Genomic DNA, 21,576 nt, shown 5'->3' on the forward strand with positions numbered 1-21,576 from the left:
CATGAAAGTGAAAAGTGAAAGGGAAATCGCTCAGTCATGTCTGACTCTTCGTGACCCCATGGACTGTAGCCTACCAGGCTCCTCCATCCATGGGATTTTCCAGGCAAGAGTACTGGAGTGGAGTGCCATCGCCTTCTCCAAATAATGAGCTCAGCATCCCTTTATTTTGGGACACCTTAAAAGAGCTAAATAAATCAGAATAAGCTAGGAAGATGGAAATAAATTATAAAAACAGTGCAGAGATAACGTAATATAAAATTAAAGAGTAGAAGAAAAAAATATTAGAGGAGATAAATAACCATATGAACTTTTTAAAAAATAACTTTGTCAACTAATAATCCCAATCATCCTAAATTTAATTTATTTGTTTGTTTGGCAGTGCTGGGTCTTCATTGCTAAGCTGGCTTTTCTCTAGTTGGAGCAAGCAGGAGCTTCTCTGTAGTTTGGTGCTTGGGCTTCTCGTTGCCGTGGCTTCTCTTGTTGTGGAGCTGGGCTCTAGGGCATCAGTCGTTGCAGCTGGGAGCTCAGTAGCTGCAGTTCCCTGGCTCTAAAGTGCAGGCTCAATAACTGTGACCCACGGGCTTAGTTGCTTCAAGGCATGTGGGATCTTCTTCGACCAGGGATCGAACCCATGTCTCCTGTATTGGCCAGTGGATTCTTTATGACTGAGCCACAGAGGAAGTCTGTGAATTTCTAAATTGAGACACTCTACACAGAGGAGAAATAGAATGTTTAGTGTTCACTTTTGCATTTCTGTAAAACATGTCCAAACATTACCTGCAAAAGATTTATCTTTATTACAGGAAATTTAAATATACTAGTAAGGGTTTTTGAAATAGATTTGCTAACTGCTGAGTTTTTGATTATCAGAAAGATTAGTTAGTTTATGGTATTATATACTGATTTATCTTTTTGAAGACTCCTAGGAGTTTAGTTAACTGTTCGTTTTTGAAGGCTCTGTTTCTTGTTTGAAGATTGTTGTTGTTGTTCAGCTACGAAGTCATGTCCCCATGGACTTTGCGACCCCATGGACTGCAGCACACCAAGTTTTTCTGTCCTTCACTGTCTCCCAGAGTTTTCGGTGATGTCATCCAACCATCTCATCCTCTGTTGCCCCCCTTCTCCTCCTGTAATCAATCTTTCCCAGAATCAAGGTCTTTTCCAATAAGTTGGCTCTTTGCATCAGGTGGCCAAAGGATTGGAGCTTAAACAAAGTAAAATTTAAACAAACAACAAGCCCAGGTGATTCAAATGCAGCTTGAAAGTTTTATGCCAAAGGGTCTGAATCACAGTAAACTGTGGAATATTGTTATTCTTAAGAAACATTGGTTCTTAACATTTTCAGAGTCAGTTTAAGACTGAATGAAGTAAAATTTAGGAAATTAATTTTAAAATATTGAGTAGATAATTATCATTTGAGGGATCAATTATAGCTTATTTTAAGTACTCAGAATATCAGAAAATAAAAATCCTAATTGCTATTTGTGTTTGTATCAGGGCCCAGATGGGAAATAGAGTCTTCTCAAAAAGAGTTTAAATGAAGAGAATTTAATTAAGGGTCCATTTACAAACGAGTGAGCAAGATTAAGGGAACAATCGATGCCTGAAGAAGTATCCGGGGAGTAGCAACAGATGGAAGCCCTTGCCACCCTTAGTCCCAAAGGAAAAATCGACGAACCAGTGCCAGCAGAGTCAGGAGGCATGGTTGGTGGGAGCAGAAGAATAAACATTCTAGCCTCTCTCTCCTCCTGCCTTTCACTGGCCAAGTCTAGTCTTAAATCAAGTGCCAAGGGACCCTTGTGATACAGTCTCTGTGGGGAGAAGGGCAGAGAATGAATACGGGGGAGCAAAGAGAATAATTGGCACAACATTCTACTCAGTTCTAGAACAACATGCCATTTTATATTTACATAGATGTAACGCATTCCTATGCACCAGTGCTTTGACATGTTTCATATAATTAGCACAAGCCCATCAGATTCTGCCCGTCCCTTGTTTTTGTGATGATTCAATCAATGGTCTCATTAGCTAGGACAGACATGAAATAGCTGATGCTAAATTGGACCTGGCACACTGCCCTTGAGAGCTGGAATCTTAGTCCTAACCTGAAAGAGACCAAAACACCACTGCTGCTGCTGCTGCTAAGTCGCTTCAGTCGTGTCCGACTCTGTGCGACCCCAGAGACGGCAGCCCACCAGGCTCTGTCGTCCCTGGGATTCTCCAGGCAAGAACTCTAAATACAGCCTAAAACCAGCTTCAAAAATGTACAGTGGCAACCAGTCTCAGCCCCTAAGCACTTAACATGTAATTCGTTGTGTTTAAAAGGTTTTGTTATTTTTCTTTCCAGGGTGGTCTGATTAAAATAAAATTTGAATTTTAGTAAACCCACCTTCTTGACCCCAAGGCAAGCAATAACTGCTGCAGTAATATGAACTACAGTGTCCCATACTTATCAGTGTGTTCCAACACTTTGCATTTTTTTAAAAAGTGCTATCATAAACAGTATGTAAATCATTTATAAAACCTTTGCTAGCCCACCACTATTCTATGGCTGCCAGCTGTGTAATTTCAGTTCTAATAAATACATGACATGGAGTCACTGGAAGAATTGCTGTTGTTTTACTGAAAAAAAAAAAGGGTTATTGACAGAGGCTCAGGGCCATTGCGGAGAAGGCAATGGCACCCCACTCCAGTAATCCTGCCTGGAAAATCCTATGGATGGAGGAGCCTGGTAGGCTGCAGTCCATGGGGTCACTAAGAGTCGGACGTCACTGAGCAACTTCACTTTCACTTTTCACTTTCATGCATTGGAGAAGGAAATGGCAACCCACTCCAGTGTTATTGCCTGGAGAATCCCAGGGACAGAGGAGCCTAGTGGGCTGCCGGCTATGGAGTTGCACAGAGTCGGACACGACTGAAGCAACTTAGTAGCAGCAGCAGCAGGGCCATTGATGTTGGGAAAGATTGAAGGCAAGAGGAGAAGAGGGCAGTGAGGATGAGATGGTTAGATATCATCACCAACTCAATAGACATGAGTTTGAACAAATTCTGGGAAGTAGTAAAGGGCAGGGAAGCCTGGAGTGCTTCAGTCCATGGGGGCACAAAGAGTCAGATACAACTGAGTGACTGTACAACAGCAGCAACAGGGCCATTAGCTTCTCATATAATACACAGCTTGACTCAAACTATATGTCATGGACCAAGCATGTTATTTGATCCACGTGTCCTTGGAGATAAAAACTCAGAGATAAAGGTAATGATGTCTTAGCTAAAAATTATTAAACACATTAGTAATTCAAAATCAGAGAGGCAATATACTTCTTGTGGGGGGTGGGGGATGGCTTATATGTTTATTTGTTGTTGTTTATTCACTATGAAGAGTTGACTCATTGGAAAAGACTCTGATGCTGGGAGGGATTGGGGGCAGGAGGAAAAGGGGACAACAGAGGATGAGATGGCTGGATGGCATCACTGACTCTATGGACATGAGTCTGAGTGAACTCCGGGAGTTGGTGATGGACAGGAAAGCCTGGCATGCTGTGATTCATGGGGTCGCAAAGAGTCAGGCACAACTGAGTGACTGAACTAAACTGAACTGAACTGATTCACTAAGTCATGTCCAACTCTTTTGCGACTCCATGAACTGTAGCCTGCTAGTCTCTGCTGTCCATGGGATTTCCCAGGCAAGAATACTGAAGTTGGCTGCCATTTCCTCCCCCAGGGGATCTTCCCAACCCAGGGATCGAATCTGGATTTCCTGCGTCTCCTGAACTGCACGCGGATTCTTTACCACTGAGCCACTGGGAAGCCCCCTTCTGTGTTTATAGATAGTGTTGTTGAACATCATGAAATAATAATTATTTGTTTCTGTAGCACTTGGACAAATTGAAATTCTACCACATCCTTTAAAATCCCAGCATTCAGTAGGAAGGAAATCTTAGGAGCTTAATATATTCTGAATATTATGGCAAAAAAGGGAATGTTATTTAATTGAGTTCTCAATTCAGAATATATTCAAAAAATTAAGAATCAATCGTATAGGTTACTATTCTGAGCAGGTGAAATCTAAATAGAATGATCATATATAGTTTGATAGAAAGGAATATATTACTTCCTCTTGATTTACAGCCCGTCATCTTCATTTAATTACTGCGAATATGCTTAATTCCATGAGGTGGAAAAACCGTGAGAGATTGGGTTATTAAAAATGCTATAAAATATAACCCCTTACATTCTTATGGAATAATAATAAAGATAAGAGACAACCTTGGGAGGTGAATATTTTTGCAATTCCTGGCAAGCATGGCAACAAAGGATTCAGAAGTGGTTTGGAAGGATGACACTTTCATAGAGATTAGAGTAATCAAGATGATAACTATATAAATAATGTGACTCACTGTTGATAATCTGATAGGGTGGAAACAAGATCCTCAGTTAGACCTGATGGGGTGCAGAGCCTCTGGGTAGGTAGGGGTCCAAGGCATCCTGCCCTTGGAGCCACAAGATCTAGATTCCAGCCCTACTGTCCCCTCACTCCACAAGTGGCTAAAGACTGTCACCTGGGCCCAGAGACCCCAAGTCCCTTCCTGGGCATGTATTTATTCAAGTTAATTGAGTACATCCTTGGTTGTTCATTCCTTGTATTACTTCATCATATACCCTTTGGTCCAAAGTTTTTGAAATACAAACAAGCCAATCTCTGCTCCAGAAGTTGGTCAGAATTGAAGCCTGAAATTGTCTGATGCTTCACGCATCCTTTCCTTTCCTTTCCAGGTTCACACCCACCTACCCCACTACCTTTGGTGTTACAGAGCCCATGGAAAGTTGGCAGGGGACGGTATGAACAAAAGTGAGGGAAAACACCCAAGTAGCATACAGGGTACAGAGTAATATCCTCCAGAAAGCTGTCATTATCTTTCCTTCCAGACTGGACCTTTACCTCTTCTTCAGTTAAGTTCTTTCTCTTATATTTCTTTCTGGGCTTCTCTAGTGGCTCAATCAGTAAAGAATCCATCTGCAAAGCGGGAGACCTGGGTTCAGTCCCTGGGTTGGGAAGATTCCCCTGGAGGAGGGCATGGCAACCCACTTCAGTATTATATTTCTTTCTATCACAGATAGATAGAAAGATATATGTCTTTCTATCACATAGACATTTGAGAAGCATGTTATAGCTTCTGCAAAGAGATCACCAGCTCAGAGGCAGACCTGGGAAATGAAGGGATGGGCAAACACCTAAAATATCAACTGCTCCTTATCTATTCCCTAAGCAGGAGGAAAAAAATGCAAATTTCTCATTAAATACATCATTCTCAGCTGTATTCTCAGGGTCTCCTGGAATCAAGCACAGAGTTTAGAGCCTGGCAGAGATTTTTAATGAAAACATAATTGGGTTCTGAAATTGCCAAGGCACCCTAGGCGCCCCACATGCAAATATGAGGGTCAGATGAAAGCTGGTAGATGTGAAGAAACAGAGAGAGGCAGAAAGCTCCCGTGAGAAAGTCAAAATAAGCAGACTTTTCCCTGGGACACAGTGGAGCGTGGGGTCCCCTGGTAATACCTTATGAAGACATCTTATAGGATTTCCCTAGAAGTAATTGGCACTGACCAAATAATAAGTCACTTCAACAGCAACTGATGACATCAAATCTTAGTATACTAGGTTTTGATTGTAAAGCTATAGGCACAGATAGGTGTTATATTCTTTTTTAAAACGTCTGTTTCAAGCCCAGGTGGCACCAGTGGTAAGGATCCTGCTGGCCAATGTAGGAGACATAAGAGGTGTGGGTTTGATCCCTGGGTCCAGAAGATCCCCTGGAGAAGGAAATGGTAACCCACTCCAGTGTTCTTGCCTGGAGAATCCCACAGACAGAGGAGCCTGGAGGGGTACAGTCAATAGGGTTGCACAGCATCGGACAGGACTAAAATGATTTAGCATGCAGCATTTAAGCACTTATTAACAACGGCACAAAAGTCTCTGCCCTTGGCATTTATGTAATGGGCAGAAAAGGCTGAAATTGAGCACTGTAAATACTACAAGGTCAGATAGGTAATTACTCCCAGCAGTGACAAAGCCCGTGGGGGTAAAGCAGGGCAGAGCTTCCCAGAGTGTACTGGGGATTCCAGGGGATCCTCAAGAACCTTTCAGGGATTGCAGAAGTACCCGTTTTTACAATAATCCCACGATACCATCCACCTTTCCTTACTCGTTCTTACACAATCAGAGAATAAGAGTCACACAGAGAACAGGTTTGTGATTACCAAGGAGAAGGGGGTGGGAGAGGGATGGACTGGGAGTTTGGGATTAGCAGGTGCAAACTATTGTATATAGGATGGATGAACAACATGGTCCCACTGTATGGTCCCATGGAGAACCATAGCTCAGTTCAGTCGCTCAGTCCTGTCTGACTCTTCGTGACCTCATGGACTGCAGCACGCCAGGCTTCCCTGCCCATTACCAACTCCCAGAGCTTGCTCAAACTCATGTCATTCGAGTTGGTGATGCCATCCAGCCATTTCATCCTCTGTCATCCCCTTCTCCTCCTGCCTTCAATCTTTCCCAGTGTCAGGGTCATTTCTAGTGAGCCAGTTCTTCCCATCAGGTGGCCAAAGTATTGGAGCTTCACCTTCAGCATCAGTCCTTCCAATGAATATTCAGGACTGATTTCCTTTAGGATGGACTGGTTGGATCTCCTTGCAATCCAAGGGACTCTTAAGAGTCTTCTCTAAAACCACAATTCCAAAACAACAGTTCTTCAGCACTCAGCCAGCCTTCTTTATGGTCCAATTGAAAAAACTACTGGACTACTGACTACTGGAAAAACCATAGCTTTGACTAGATGGACCTTTGTTGGCAAAGCAATGTCTCTGCTTTTTCATATGCTGTCTAGGTTGGTCAATATCCTGTGATAAACCATAATGGAAAAGAACATGGAAAGGAATGTACATATATATGTATGTGTGTAACTGAGTCATCTGGCTGTGCAGCAGAAATTGATGCAACGTTGTAAATAAATTATACTTGAATAAAGTAAGTTAAACAAACAAACTAAAACAGACTGAGAATCACGCACAAAGAGCGTTCAGTGAAGCTTCCTGGAGGCTGCGTGGCACGTGGTAGCATCTTTGCTCTGATGGCTCCTGGAAAGTGTGTGATACAACCTTTTCTTTTAAATACTTTCCAGTTTTGGTGTCCTAAATAGTATTCTACATCACTCATATGGTGAATAAAAGCTCTTTGAGGCATGTGGGATCTTAGTTCCCTGACTAGGGATCGAACCTGAGTCCCCTGCAGAGGAGGCACAGTCTTAATAGGACCTCCAGGGAAGTCTCCAAACCACTCTAGTTTTGAGGGAATGATGCAAGGGCCAGGAAGTCATTCTTTACTTGATTGGGAATCTGAATAAATGTGTGAGCAAACCATGCAAATATTTAGGAAAAAGTCTGTGGTTTGCATAAAATCAAAAATTAGTTCTTTAAGCTAATGTAATTTCATTAATACATTGAAATTTTTTCAAAATTTAGCTTTTAAATTTTGTTTTCTTCTAAAGCGATTTGTATTAGTTTTCTATTTCTTTTCACAATGAGTGATAGTGAGAAGTATGAATCTATTATCTTTGTTAATTTATAAAGAGATACATATAATGATTTTCCTCATTTTTGTGTTACATTAGTTTTTTTAATGGTAAATAAGACAAAAGTTTATAAGGAAGTAGTTGGGGACTAGAGCAAGCTATAAAAATACCGTTCTATGACTAAAACAACATGTAAAATCCCATGCACAATCAAAGTCTTGAGCTGTACATTTTAAAGGGAAGTTATATATTTGAAGTTTTTATTTTGTAATAAATGCTATTTTGTTCATTTCCCTCCATTGTATACAGATGTAAAGACACTGACTTACTATATTTAGGGTAAGAGCTTTATCCATTTTTCATTTATTCATATACCAAGTCAAACTTGAGAAAGCAGACTAGTTAGATCAGTAGTATTGGTTGAATCTAAATCAGTTTAAAAACTAAATGACTGCTTCTCTATTCTTGGGACCTTCCAAGTTTTCATTTTCATGTAAAGCATTATACACTGAAAGCAGCTGACCAGAGAAAACAGATATTCTGAAGGAAGAGACTCAGAAATCAAATTTAAGAACACATTTGCTGGGAGTCCCCCAGGGGTCCCGTGGTTTAGACTTCACCTTCCAAAGCAGGAAGTGTAGATTCACTCTCTGGTCAGGGAACTAAGATCCCATTTGTCTTGCAGCCAAAAAAACAAACAAACAAAAAATAAAACAGAAGTGATATTGTAACAAATTCAAGAAAGACTTTAAAAGTGGTCCACTGTGGGGAAAAAAAAAACCACATCCGCTAGTAGAACAGGCCCTAAGCTTTGCTGTGTAAGAAGCTGCTTGAGTTTCTGCCCTCAGTTATGTTAGGGATGGTAGATGGACTGAAATACTGGTTTTAGATTAATGCCCCAGTGAAACGCCTTTTCAAGTTACTAGTGAAGGGCAGGAGAAGACAACCAGTTCATCACTACTCATCGTCACGCAGTGCTCAGTTGTATGCAACTCTTTGTGACCCCATGGACACCCGCCATGCTCCTCTGTTCATGGGATTCTCCAGGCAAGAATACTTCACTACTGTACTCTGCACAGTTCTGTAAAGCACAGCCACTCAGAGGATGCCTGCATGTGACAATGTGCGCCAGACGCAGGAACTAACTTAGTTAGGTAACTGGACGTGCGAACACATGTTTTGTGTCTTTGAAAGTTTGCACGTTAAAGGTTCCTATATATGGGACTTACTGTATATAATAATTTCCACTATTTCCTTTCTTCTTACTCACTCACCATTTTCCTTTTAAAAGATTCCCCCCTTCTTTTTATTTGTTGTTGCTCTAAAAATTTACTCTCATTTAAAATAATACTTAACCTTCACATTATTCTCAGCCTTCCACAAAGATTGCATAACAAGAGGGTAGACATGAGTCAAATTCTCTGACAGTTGTAGTTACATGTGTGAGTCTTGTTGGCTTTATATTTCATGGTCTATGTAAAGATAAGATTTTTATATCGTTTTGAAAGAGCCAGTTAAGCCAAAAATAAAGAATGTTTCTAAACTTCCTGATAAATGGAAATCTTAACAGAACTGCCTTTGTTGTGTATCCAGTCCTAAACTTGTCAGTCTCAATTTGTGTGTTTATTATTCCTGATTAGCCTGAATTAACAACCTAACAAAGCATTCATTGAGCGTCTGTGTGAGACATCGCCTAGATCTCTTAGCTGTTTATTTTAGTACATTTCTTGTTAATAATTCTTTTCTTCTGATGGTAAAATAATCCCTAGGAATTAAATTGATATTGTCACCACTTAGAGACCTTGTCTCATTCTTGTGGCTTCAACTTCTACCCCTGATGACTCAGATAGCTGCATCTCTGTTCTAAAATTTCATTTATATATAACCAAACTTTGATCTGAGCTTCCCTGGTGCCTCAATGGTAAAGAATCTGCCAGTAATGCAGGAGATGTGGGTCCTATCCCTCGGTCAGGAAGATACTCAGGAGAAGGGAATGGCAACCTACTCCAGGATTCTTGCCTGGAGAATCCCAGGGACAGAGGAGCTTGGTGGCCTACAGTCCACGGGATCTCAAGAGTCGGACACAAGTGAGCAACTAAACCACCCACCACCACCAAACTCTGATCTTGGAAATTAAGATCTCAAAAGATAATTTAGTCTGTTAGAGACAGTTTGAGAATCAAGCCCAGAGTGCCTTTCTAACTATGTCAACTCCCACCATCTCCAACAACTCTGTAATTTAAAAAATGAAGCCTGTCTTTCCCCAAAGTATCAACTCCCCAACACAGGTCTCCTCCTCCTTCATATGGCATGTGAGGGGAGCTTTTGCTTTTTCACCTCGCTTAGTGAATATTTATTGCTTTCTGGGACAGATGTTCCACTGAAACAGACCATAATTAGCATCAGCTAATAAATCACCTTAAACCTTGTAGAAACAGAAGGTGTGTGCCTGATCTTAAGAGTGCTGTCCTGTCTGCTCGGTTTTCTAGAAAAGACTTACTTTGCACCATGGGCATCTTCCCTCCACACACTGCAGTGTTAGCGAGATCGTTCGAGCGGCCAGCTAAAGAGCGTCCAGGCATTTGGGCTGGCCTTCCCTTCCTGTCTACTAGTCCCAAAGTACCAATGAGCTTTAAAAAATGTCTCTTAAATGCACGATTTTCCCTTCCTTCCTACCATGGCCATTACCCCAATTGAAATTTCCTCCATTTCTTCTGGTTTCCTTTTTCTCCACTCCACAAAATCCATGGTCTCTAGTGTCTCCAAGTATCTGAATGCAGCAGCTTTCACATAAATGTTCAGACTCCTTGTTTTTACTTTGTCACTCTCCTTCCAGAAAACCTATTGCTGTGTGTGTGCACTTGCTAAGTCTCCTCAGTTGTGTCTCTTTGCTATCCCATGAACTGTAGCCTGCCAGGCTCCTCTGTCCATGGGATTCTCCAGGCAAGAATACTGGAGTGGGTTGCCATGCCCTCCTCCAGGGCATCTTCCCAACCCAGGGATCGAAACTGCATCTCTTATGTCTCCTGAATTATCAGACAGGTTCTTTACCACTTGCTGTGTAAGACTACAGATTTCTCTGCTGAAATTCCTCAGAGTCTATGCAGAGTATTAAGGCAGCAGAGATTGGGGTATGGTTAATTTCCCCAGGGCAATCAGACATCCGGGCAGGCTGCATGGAGGAGGTGACATTTAAACCACAAGTTTGAGAGTGGGTTTCAAGGTTGACAAAGAATGGAATTTCAGGTTAAGAGAGAACTTTCTCTTCCTTATCTCTTGTCTCTGACCCTAGGTTTTGTTTGGTTCAGTTTTTATTTCCAAGCCATTTTAAGGATCTTTGCCTGTGTGTCCTGTTTTAAGAGGGAAGCTTAGAGGGTGTTACGGGCTTCCCTGGTGGCTCAGACGGTAAAGCGTCTGTCCGCAATACTAGAGACCCAGGTTCGGTCCCTATGTAGGGAAGATCCCCTGGAGGAGGAAATGGCAACCCACCCCAGTATTCTTGTCTGGAAAACCCCATGGACGGAGGAGCCTGGCAGGCTACAGTCCATGGGGTCTCAAAGTGTTGGACACGACTGATCAACTTTACTTTTACTAGAGGGGGTTGAAAGAAAACACTGATATATGGATGGGACAGAACTAGAATCTGGTTTTCAGGACAGATTCCAGTCAGGGTTTTATTCTCAGGCCACGTGGCTCATTAATTAGATAATTAGATAATAATACTAATAACTGACATTTGTGTAGCAGTTTACATTTTTTCAAGCACTTTCACATCCATTATCTCATTAGGTGCTCAAATTTGCAGAGATTAAAATTTTAGAGCACAAATAATGAAGTGTGATAAGAACAGGCACTCTGAAGCCACACTGCCTTGCTTGCACCAGGCATGCCATGACTACTGTGTGTTCTCAGGCAGTGGGACCCTCAGCAATGTCAGTATACATGGGGATTTCTGCACTTTTATTGAGATCTTGTTAGGATTCTAGGGATTAATAGGCATAAGCTGCTCAGGACAGTCCCTGGAATTTAGTAAACACTCAGGGAAGGGGAGCTGGCTTGCTATCCTTGGCTTCATCATCTATGATGTCATACAGGAAGAAATGGACTAGAGCCCACCAGATCTTCCGTGTTCTGGCCCTGGTTTTTTTTGTTTGTTTGTTTGTTTTTTTCAATATACTCCCACTCCAGCTGGCATGATTGCAATCCAAATAATTACTTGGGAATACTACTTTGTAAACCTCTGGCCTTTTCTCTGTTATCACAAAGTACATAGATTAATTAAGGTTTACTGTTTTCTGAAACTGATGTTTAGCTAAAGCAAAAAAGAATTAACAATTCTAAATGAAGTCTTTTTAAATTCACTTAAAGGGGACTTCCCTGGTGGTCCAGGGGTTAGGAATCCAGCTTGCAATGCAGAGACCACAAGTTCGATCCCTGATCAGGGAACTAAGAGCCCATTTTCCTCGGAGCAGCGTAAGCCCACACACCACAACTACTGAGCCCTTGAGCCGCAACTGGAGAGTCCATGTGCCACAACAATAGGTCTCGTGTGATGTGATTAAGACCTGACACAGCCAAATAAATAACTTTTTTCTTAAATCCATATAAAGAAAATGAGTGCACATGAGCAGGAAAACTAAAATATCTGTGGTGTTGGAGAAGACTCTTGAGAGTCCCTTGCACTGCAAGGAGATCCAACCAGTCCATTCTGAAGGAGATCAGCCCTGGGATTTCTTTGGAAGGAATGATGCTAAAGCTGAAATTCCAGTACTTTGGCCACCTCATGCGAAGAGTTGACTCATTGGAAAAGACTCTGATGCTGGGAGGGATTGGGGGCAGGAGGAGAAGGGGATGACGGAGGATGAGATGGCTGGATGGCATCACTGACTCGATGGACGTGAGTCTGAGTGAACTCCAGGAGTTGGTGATGGACAGGGAGGCCTGGCGTGCTGCGATTCATGGGGTCGCAAAGAGTCGGACACGACTGAGCGATTGAACTGAACTGAACTGAATTTAAGGAGAAACTGACTATATATTTTAGTGTGTGTTAGTATGACTGGTAAATGATTCTGAATTTTTAATGCAAGAAACGAATACTTCTGCCTTTCTATCTGCTGGTGGAATTTTAATACCCAGTCTCTTCCTCCCTCCTGAACATCCCAAGAAATCCTCTTACGTTGTCCCCATCTCCCAGTGGATTCACATCATATCCTCAAGGATGCACCCTCATTTTACCTCTAACCCAAGGAAGACTTCCCTGGTGGCTCAGACAGTAAAGCGTCTGCCCACAATGTGGGAGACCCAGGTTTGATTCCTGGGTCAGGAAGATCCCCTGGAGGAGGAAATGGCAATCCACTCCCGCACTGCTGCCTGGAAAATCCCATGGACGGAGGAGCCTGATAGGCCATGGGGTTGCAAAGAGTCAGACAGGACTGAGCGACTTCACTTTTACTTTCACTTTCAAGCAAGACTTCATGGGAAGTCATAAGGTTGTGAGGGGAAAAAATCATCATTTAAAGCCCCAAACTATAAATGTTTCTGAAATCTGTGAAAAATTTGAATTTTCTACCCCAGTGCACAATAATGTTAATAAAGCTAATTGAGTCAGTTATACATAAATTTTATTATAAAGAAATTAAGAATTGTCTTCTAATTTTCACCTGTTTCATATTCTTGTATATCTGTGCTCTCTAAAATTGGAGTGAATAAACGCCATTCACTTGAAACCTAGTAATCAATGAGAAAACGATTCTAAATGCATGCAATGTTTTGGCTATTGCCCTGTTTTGCCCTTGCCAGGTGCTATGTCAGGGTTGTAATATTATGATATATTGCTCATTCTTGCAATTACATTTGTCAGACTACATCTAGGCTCCATGCTTGAGATATGTGAACAAAGTAATGAGACAGAGAATCTTTGTTTGTTTTCATGGAGTATTGATCAGATGCACCACTGATTCTATAAAAGAGCAGATTTGATTATTTCATAATGTATATTTCAGGAGCACATAAATCATATTTTTAATTGAAATTGCTTCGAAAAGGGGCTTTCAGTGGCCGCCTTTCTATCCTGCCTGGAGAACATTTGTAGGTTTCTAGAGATAATCTTATGAATCTCTTCAGAATTGACAAGTTTGTTTGACTTGCTAATTACATATGCAAGTAAGTTCATCAGAGCAAAGTCATGCCATCTCTTTAAAAGACAAATAACCAGGACATACAGTGTTTTGGCCTTATAGACTGTTAAATTAGTTATTTGAAATTAAAGAATTTTTAAAATTGTATTGACATTTCCAAAAGTATGTGCACTCTTGTATATCTGATTTGGCTTTCATTGCCATGGAGATGTATTGTTGGGCGGGGGGCGGGAGCAGGGGTGGTGCGTGGCCAGTTCAAAGCATTGTGTCAGGGTGGACGGTCCTGAAGGAAATAGCCAAAGAAGTCTCAGTGGGAAGCCGCCCATTGTTAGGTACAGTGCTGACCACTCACCATAAAGGGCCTCTGTTTTTCTGCCATAGCTCACTCCCCTCCATTGAGCAGTGACCTTCAGAAGGGTAGGGACCAAGGGGAAAGCCCTTGGCTACAATTCATTGCTGTCTTCCTAGCACCCACCCCATCCTTCTAATTTTGCAGCCAGTTCCTACCTCTGCCCCATCACCAATCCCTCTTCCCTTCCAAAGGCTCTACCATGTCTCTGCCTGCCCATTACCTGGACATCAGAGACCAGCCCTTGACTCCGTCTTCATGCCTGACAGTTTCCACAGCAGCAGTGGGGAAAATATGTTCTTGGCATCCAGAATGAAACTCTGAATGTGTTCCCCATAGGTGCATCGTAGCCCTGGTGATTAGCCCTATAATACCATCAGTATGGACTAAATGACTTTTTGCAAGCTATTGCAAACTTCGCCATCTGGTATAGACAAATTTCTTGGGACTCTATTTTTGAAATTACAAGGAAAGGGATTGCAATTGTACTTTTGCTATGCCCTTCATGATGAAATTGGGACTGGATGAAAATGGTTTTATTTCCTTGCTTGACTTTTTTTCCAGAAACTGTATAGATTCCAAAATACCAAGTCTTACCTGTACTAACTAATCATCTTAGTATTCAATTTCTGATGATGAAAAAGTATTTTGCATTGTTTAGAAGTTCCATCAGGGAATTAGAGGGAAGGGGGAGGTCTTAAATGCAGAGGTTATATGAACCGATCCTTATTAAGAGAATAAATTGTTTTCCTGGAAAAAAAAAAAATTGGCCTATATCATGTCAAATCTGCAGTCTCATTTGAAATAAAAAGCCATGTTCTATTTTAAAAAGAAAGAAGGAACTTGAAATTTGCTGATGCTCCTTAGAAATGATAGTATAGTCTAAAACAGCCAAAGAGGAAGATTAAGGATGGGATTATGAATCGAACCCAGGTCTCCAGCATTGCAAGCAGATTCTTTACCATCTGAGCCACCAGGGAAACCCCTGTATATAATCACCCTCCTTCAAAAAAGGAGTGACTTTGTCCTATGGTTGAGATAACATGAGAGAACTTGAGCTGCCAAGTCCCTCACCCTCACCCAACTCATTCTACTTACCCCAGTCCCCTCTCAAACACACGTACTAGAAAATAGTAATACACTTACACTCTTCTGTACTTCTTTTCATCCCCAAAGTGAGTATGAAATTTGATTAAAGAAAATTTGCTTACAAAGGAAATGGGCAAACTGTTGCAAAGATCTCATCTAAAAAGAAAGAAAATAAACCACATTTTCTTGTACGAAGTATAATTAAATAATGAGGCCAGGAATTCCTTTCTCCATCTCTTGCAGGGTCAGCCAGCTTAGCAGCACCCGTTTAAACACTGTATCTTCCTTTGTTCTTCTGTTGTGCATTGCTGTGATGGCAAAGATAACTAGCCCTCAGAGATCATGTGAGATCAGGTTAAATTCTACATTGTATGAGAGCTATTAATATTTTACACACTGTCTACCCTTCAAGCTTTGAGTATTACATCACTATTTATACAACAGAACTTGTTACTGATTGGAAGGTTTTGAGTGTTCAAGCATCCTATTAATACAGTAGGAGATATATTAATGCAATTAACATGTACCAAAAGGAAGACTTTTAAATTATTTCAAATGTTTCCAACATTGTCTGATCCAAAAATAAGTACTTGATTAACTAATTTGTCTTGTAAGAAATGTCTCTATGTAGGTCAGAATGAGATCATTTGGAAAAAAAAAAATCTACTCTTTGGAGAACTTTTACACCACAAAAAAAAAAAAAAAAAAATCTCATTTAAGAGCTGGAGTAGAATTATATAGTCATTTTAGTTCTCAGAACTCAAAGCATAGATGGCTGGACTCATGCCTGTGTGATAATTCTAGGCTACTCTCAATAAATAATACATGTCATTTCTGCTTCACTGAGGCTGTCACTTACTGCTCTAAATGACTTTCAATGCAGGGCCCAGCCTGCTGTCCCAGAGTGCACTTCAGCTCAATTCCAAACCTGAAGGGTCCTTCCAGTATCCAGCCAGCTACCATAGCAACCAGACCCTGGCTCTGGGTGAGACAGCCCCGTCGCAGCTCCCTGCCCGCAGCACACAAGCCCGAGGTGCGGGCCAGAGTTTCAGCCAGGTACGTGCTGGGGATGGGATGCTCTGCCGTGCTGGTCCTTGGGCTCCAAGGGGTCAAGTGGGAAGCAGGGCTGTCAAATGGCTGTGGTGTCCCCTCCTGCCTTTTTTACAAGTTCCCTGCAACTTTGGAGAGACGCTTTCGGTGCTATGAGTGAAGGAAATGAATAACACAATACAATTATAGAATAATTCGAATTACAAGCATCTGTTTTGCAGGATATGTCTGTCAATTGTTCATGCTCTTTCTGCTTTATATATACTTACCTAGGTGAATATGCAAATGTGTGTCTAGTTCTATTTCTGTGTTGATTATAAATATGACATGCGTGATGAGTTTGTGAGGATACCTGAAACACATTCTCTTTCCTTAAAAAAAAAAAAGCGTGAAATTATTCTTTGGGGTTAATCATATAAAGGAACATAGTATAAATGCATCATCTCATATGCATATACAGAACTGTTCTGAAAATAATTGTGGTTGAGTTGGAATAGTTACACTTTGTCAAGTTTGATTTTGAAATGTGCCCTCAGTTGTTTCCTTAAGATGTGTACTTGCTCTTGTGGTTTTAATGCACACACTTAGCTGCAGTTAAAATCAACTCTTGGTAAAAAGAAGTGGCTACCAACCCCAATTAAAAAATATTGTTGTAAATGTTGTGATATATACATGTGTGTGTATTTATGTATGTGTGTGTGCTACCTAATACTTTAGTTTTGATAATTTGGGGGGTGCAGGCTATATTCAGTCAACCCACCAGAATTAATATACTGGAGAGCTATCTTGTTATAAGCTACTTTATACTTATTTTTTAGTATAAAGGGATATGAGACCCTCTTAATCTCTTTGCATCATTCCTGGAATGAAGAAACCACAACTCCAAAAGCACCCCTTAAACTGACAAGTTTAATTTCATCCTTTCTGCATTTATTGGGCAGTTCCTCTTCCAGAAACCCTAGCCCAGGTACACTACCTACCCCAAGCTCCTGCAACAACCAACCCATCTCTGTCACCAATTCATTGTTATTATGCATCCGTGTGTTTTCCCAAAAACACTGAAAACCACTTGAGGGCAGGGCTATTTTCCTTTTTTAACACCATCCACATGGCCCCCAGGAAATGTCTGCTGGAAGAGAGGAGGCAAGGCGAGTTAGAATGGCATCGTGCAGTCATCCTGAGATGCTTTTTTGAGGTGATATGAACATAAATGAAGCATAAGCTGAAAAGTCCCAGTGCATTTCAGTTATTAAAGTTGAATGATTATCCCAGCTATCTATTATCCATGATTGTCTTTTTCAGGCGAAACCTTCGCCCATCAGTGGCAGTGTAACTTTTACCTTCTTGTGATGTCAAGGTTATGCGGATCAAGTGGAATGGTAAATAAAGCATTCCACTGAGGGGGGCCCGTTGCCCCATGGGGGTCCAGGGTGTGACCCCAGTTCAAAGGGTGCCCCCTTTGGATGGAGATCTGGTGGTGTGTGATGCTCAAGAAGGAAACGGCCTTGAATTCATTGCATCCAGGTCCACACACACAGACTAACCCTGGACCTGTGCTACTTCCCAGCTCCTGGATCACTGCTCTTGAAAACACTGGTCTCTTCTATTTCCCTTACAGAAATCTGATAAGACACAAGAGGGAATGTCTAAAAAATATTTTTTAATTAATTAGAAAAAAGTATTTTATATACTTTCATTTATCATATATGCAAAATAGTTCTTATTTGCGTATGTAAAAACATTATATAATGTTTGAAGTATTGAGTGATGTTATTAGCATAGAAAATGTTATTAGATCTTTTTAGTCCCATTTTATTTTATTAAAATAAGAATTGGAAGCTATAGGATTTTTTTCTCTAGGTACAGATTTTTTTTTTTCTAGAAAGCATCCCATTCTTGAAAGGAACTCTCTTTTAATCTTCCCGTCTATACTGAACTCTCTCTGACCATGATACACTGATAGTGGTGGGATATATGTAATTTTGAATTCTTTGGGAGTAGATAAATGATTACAGACCTTTTTTAACCCTTCTGTCTATCCACACTTCTAGGTCTAATGGGCCAGAAATATTCATAAATAAGGGATAATTTATATTCAGATTAACTTAAGAAAGTTCTGAATTTAGCTTTTGCCAGTTTCCTATAACTTATAAGACATGTAGCTAGTACAGCAATAAAGTTCTACCCTTCTTTTATTTTTATCTTAAACTCATTTAATACTCATGCTTGGCTTCCTCTCATAAATATTTAAGACCCCTGTAATTTGAGTTAAAAACATTAAGTCAAATGAAAAAAGATCACATTTCCCATAGCTGAGCATCATGGAAAATGGAACAATCAGTATCAAGAGAAAAATCAGTTCATTATCAGCTTAACTTGTGAGCATCTTATGCACTCAGTTCATATATAGCTCTGTGAGGACTGTTAAATCAAAGCTTTCTTACTTATAAAATCAATAGTTACCATTTACTGAGACCCGGAAGTAATCTGTTTTACATACATCCTCTTATTTAATCCCCACCACATTTACATTTTAAATTTAAATTATCATTTACATCTTAAATATGCAGAAACTCAAACTCAATGCATTTAGAGGAGTTGTCAGGCACCATTTTAAGGTAGCAGCAGTAAGAATGGGAACAGAATCTTGACTAAATTGAAGCCTAATCATTTTGAGGGAGTGTTTCATAGGTTTCCTTTTATATATTGACTGTTTCAATTAAATGTATCTACAGCTTGATCCTAGTAAGAGCTCTACACATGTAGACCAGCAATATGCTGATTTATCTTCTTCCACGTTGGAGTTCTACTTGTTGGAGTTCAATACATGGGAGTAAAACAGTAGCAGCTCAAAGGACAGATTGGGCCTCACATTAAAAGTCTGCTTTAAAGTTTAATCAGAAACTGTAACTTGGTTGTGAAGATATCAAAGCTGTGCATTTGAAGGCATCTATCAATGTGCGTATTCAAGGTGATAACTTCAGTTAGAGTCATAGGTTACTGGTTTGCACTCATTTATCTGACAGGTGGGTGGTTGCAGTCTGAATATTCAAACAAGGGGATTGTGCTAATCCACTTGGTTAACAGGATGGAGGCTACTGGTGGATTGCTGAATCCTATTTATTTTAGCAGAGCATCAGATCTGGGTACCATGATTCACTCTCAGCTTCAGCATGCTGCGGTATGAAAGGCATGTTTTAGCGTGATTTCAAAATCACGTCAGAGAAATGCTGAACAAGTACACCAGCACTTTTACCCAGCATTTAGTGTGCTACCCTTGAAATAAGGAGGTCATGTGTCATCCCCGTAACATCTCCTTTGCTCAGCTTGTCCTGAGAATCCCTGTCTTCCAGTGGTTTCCCAGAGCCCTGTGACACATTCTTTTCAATATTCTAAATAGTGTTCAAGCTCACTTCTGCCAAGCTATATTGAGTTTTAGAATATCCTGTCATCATCAAGTGCCAAAAGGGCTACAAAAGTTCAAATAATGGCTCACAGATGCCAGACCAGGTTAATAAGGTCAATAACCAAGTAACACAAAAACATTTCATTTTAGGGAACCTAAAAAAAAAAAAAAAGTGTAATTCTAAAGTAAAGCAAATGGTTTTCTATCTGGCTCATAAATCATGTCAGACTATAATTTCAAAAAGTATCACAAATATTCAAAAATTCTGCTGTCAACTTTTAACCAATACTAATTTATTCAGCATGATAGATGGTTGTAGGGTTATCATCACCAGGCTTCACATCAGGCCCTGGTGCATGGTCTGCCTTGCCCTACGGTGTCAAGCTGAGTCACAAAATTACCATAGAATTCTAGTTCTCTGGCGTGACCCTAACTGAAGTCTTTGAAGGTCATTCTCCTCAAACTCTGAGATGAATTCATAGGACTCAGCTGGAGGAGAGAGTATAAGACCCTTCCCATCAGATCCCAAGGCCTTTCTGGAAAGTCACTTGAGATGATTCAGTTATGCTTTGCCCACTGCTACATTCTGCTTAGCTATCCTGCCAGCTCCCCTCCCCATCCAGGTGTGTAGACTTTCCCTCCATCACTCCCTTCTTCCTCCAAGTCAACCTTAGCCTTCGTAGCTCCTGGTTGCTGCTAAGTTGCTTCAGCTGTGTCCGACTCTTCACGACCCCATGGACTGCAGCCTACCAGGCTCCTCCATCCATGGGATTTTCCAGGCAAGAGTACTGGAGTGGGGTGCCATTGCCTTCTCCAGCTTCTGGTAGGTGCCCCCAGTCAAAATAGAGCTGTTTTTTCAGTTGCATTTATATATATACAATTTATTCCCTAACACACAGGTCCCTCCCTCCCCCAAGTTCCTCACTGGCTGAGTACTATGGGATGTACAGTCTTCCCCAAGGTCACCTAAGTTTCATTATTTCCTCATAGGGTATCCTTCTTTCTCCCTTTCCAACCTACATCCGCATTTTTCAACAGAGACTTTCTTGCTGGTTTATCACTTCCTCCAACATCCTGTTTGCCTAGGGACACTCCCTGTGCATGAACTGTGTCTCTCCTGCAAGTCGTTAGGCAAGTTTAGAGCCAGGGCACAGGCACTGGGAGGAGTCCTGTCTCTTTAGGACACAGTGTGGTCTCCCCTCTCAACCCTAACTTTATCTAAAGAGTCCAGGCCTCAACTTTGTCACGTCCGCAAGTTTAGCTGTTAGTACTTTTCCACTCGGCCTTAGCTACTGTGTCTCGAAAATGGGCCACTTCAAGTTTTCTATTTCTTACAGTAGTCTCATCAAGTATTTCATTCCTCAGAGTGACAAAAGAAGCAAGAAACAGAGCGTATACACCTGTACACAGAACACTGGTAAAGAAGTACAGGAACCGGAAGATTTTAAAACTACTTTCATCTTGTCCAGCAGAACTGAAGTGAGCCTGTGCATCTTATAATCGTAGAAAATGCCTGCTTCCTGCAGGAGATTAAGAACTGCATGATTGTTATGTAAAAATCATACTCGAACAATGGTAGATACACTAGAAAAAGAAGTAAGCTTTTTGAGAAGCAAATGACCATTTCTTTTTGATCTGGCCTGTCTATTTAATGTGGCACTGACTTTTAAGTCTTAAAAGTTCTCATGTGCACTATATCATAATAATAAATACACTATCTGCTCACTTCTGCCAGAAGTCAATGAGTTTTGAACATTGCTTATTGGTGCACCTTCATGCTAGGTGGATGTGAAGGTCAAGGGGATGGAGAACTCTGGATGGCGGTGGGATGGACACAGGGACATGTGTGGTCCCAAGGAGGACCCAACCCTCCAATGAACACTTGCATCTTGATTGCTGAATGCAAAAAGTCACACAGATGCCTAGTTTGACATCATTCCAGTTTGCTGAAATAGGAAAGAAGTTGTTGCTGGG

General features: G+C 41.0%; 1 protein-coding gene across 2 annotated transcripts in view; it reads left to right on the top strand.

The window, feature by feature from the left end:
• The window catches only part of CTNND2 (catenin delta 2), a 1,102,711-nt gene that overhangs the window by 609,526 nt on the left and 471,609 nt on the right, over positions 1-21,576 (top strand). For both annotated transcript variants that reach the window (XM_027520452.1, XM_027520453.1), the window contains exon 6: positions 16,030-16,202. In XM_027520452.1, the coding sequence (XP_027376253.1) occupies positions 16,030-16,202 (173 nt within the window). The remainder of the gene's footprint in view (positions 1-16,029; positions 16,203-21,576) is intronic.

This window comes from Bos indicus x Bos taurus, chromosome 20, assembly GCF_003369695.1.
Source record: "Bos indicus x Bos taurus breed Angus x Brahman F1 hybrid chromosome 20, Bos_hybrid_MaternalHap_v2.0, whole genome shotgun sequence".
In the NCBI taxonomy this organism is placed as follows: Eukaryota; Metazoa; Chordata; class Mammalia; order Artiodactyla; family Bovidae; genus Bos; species Bos indicus x Bos taurus.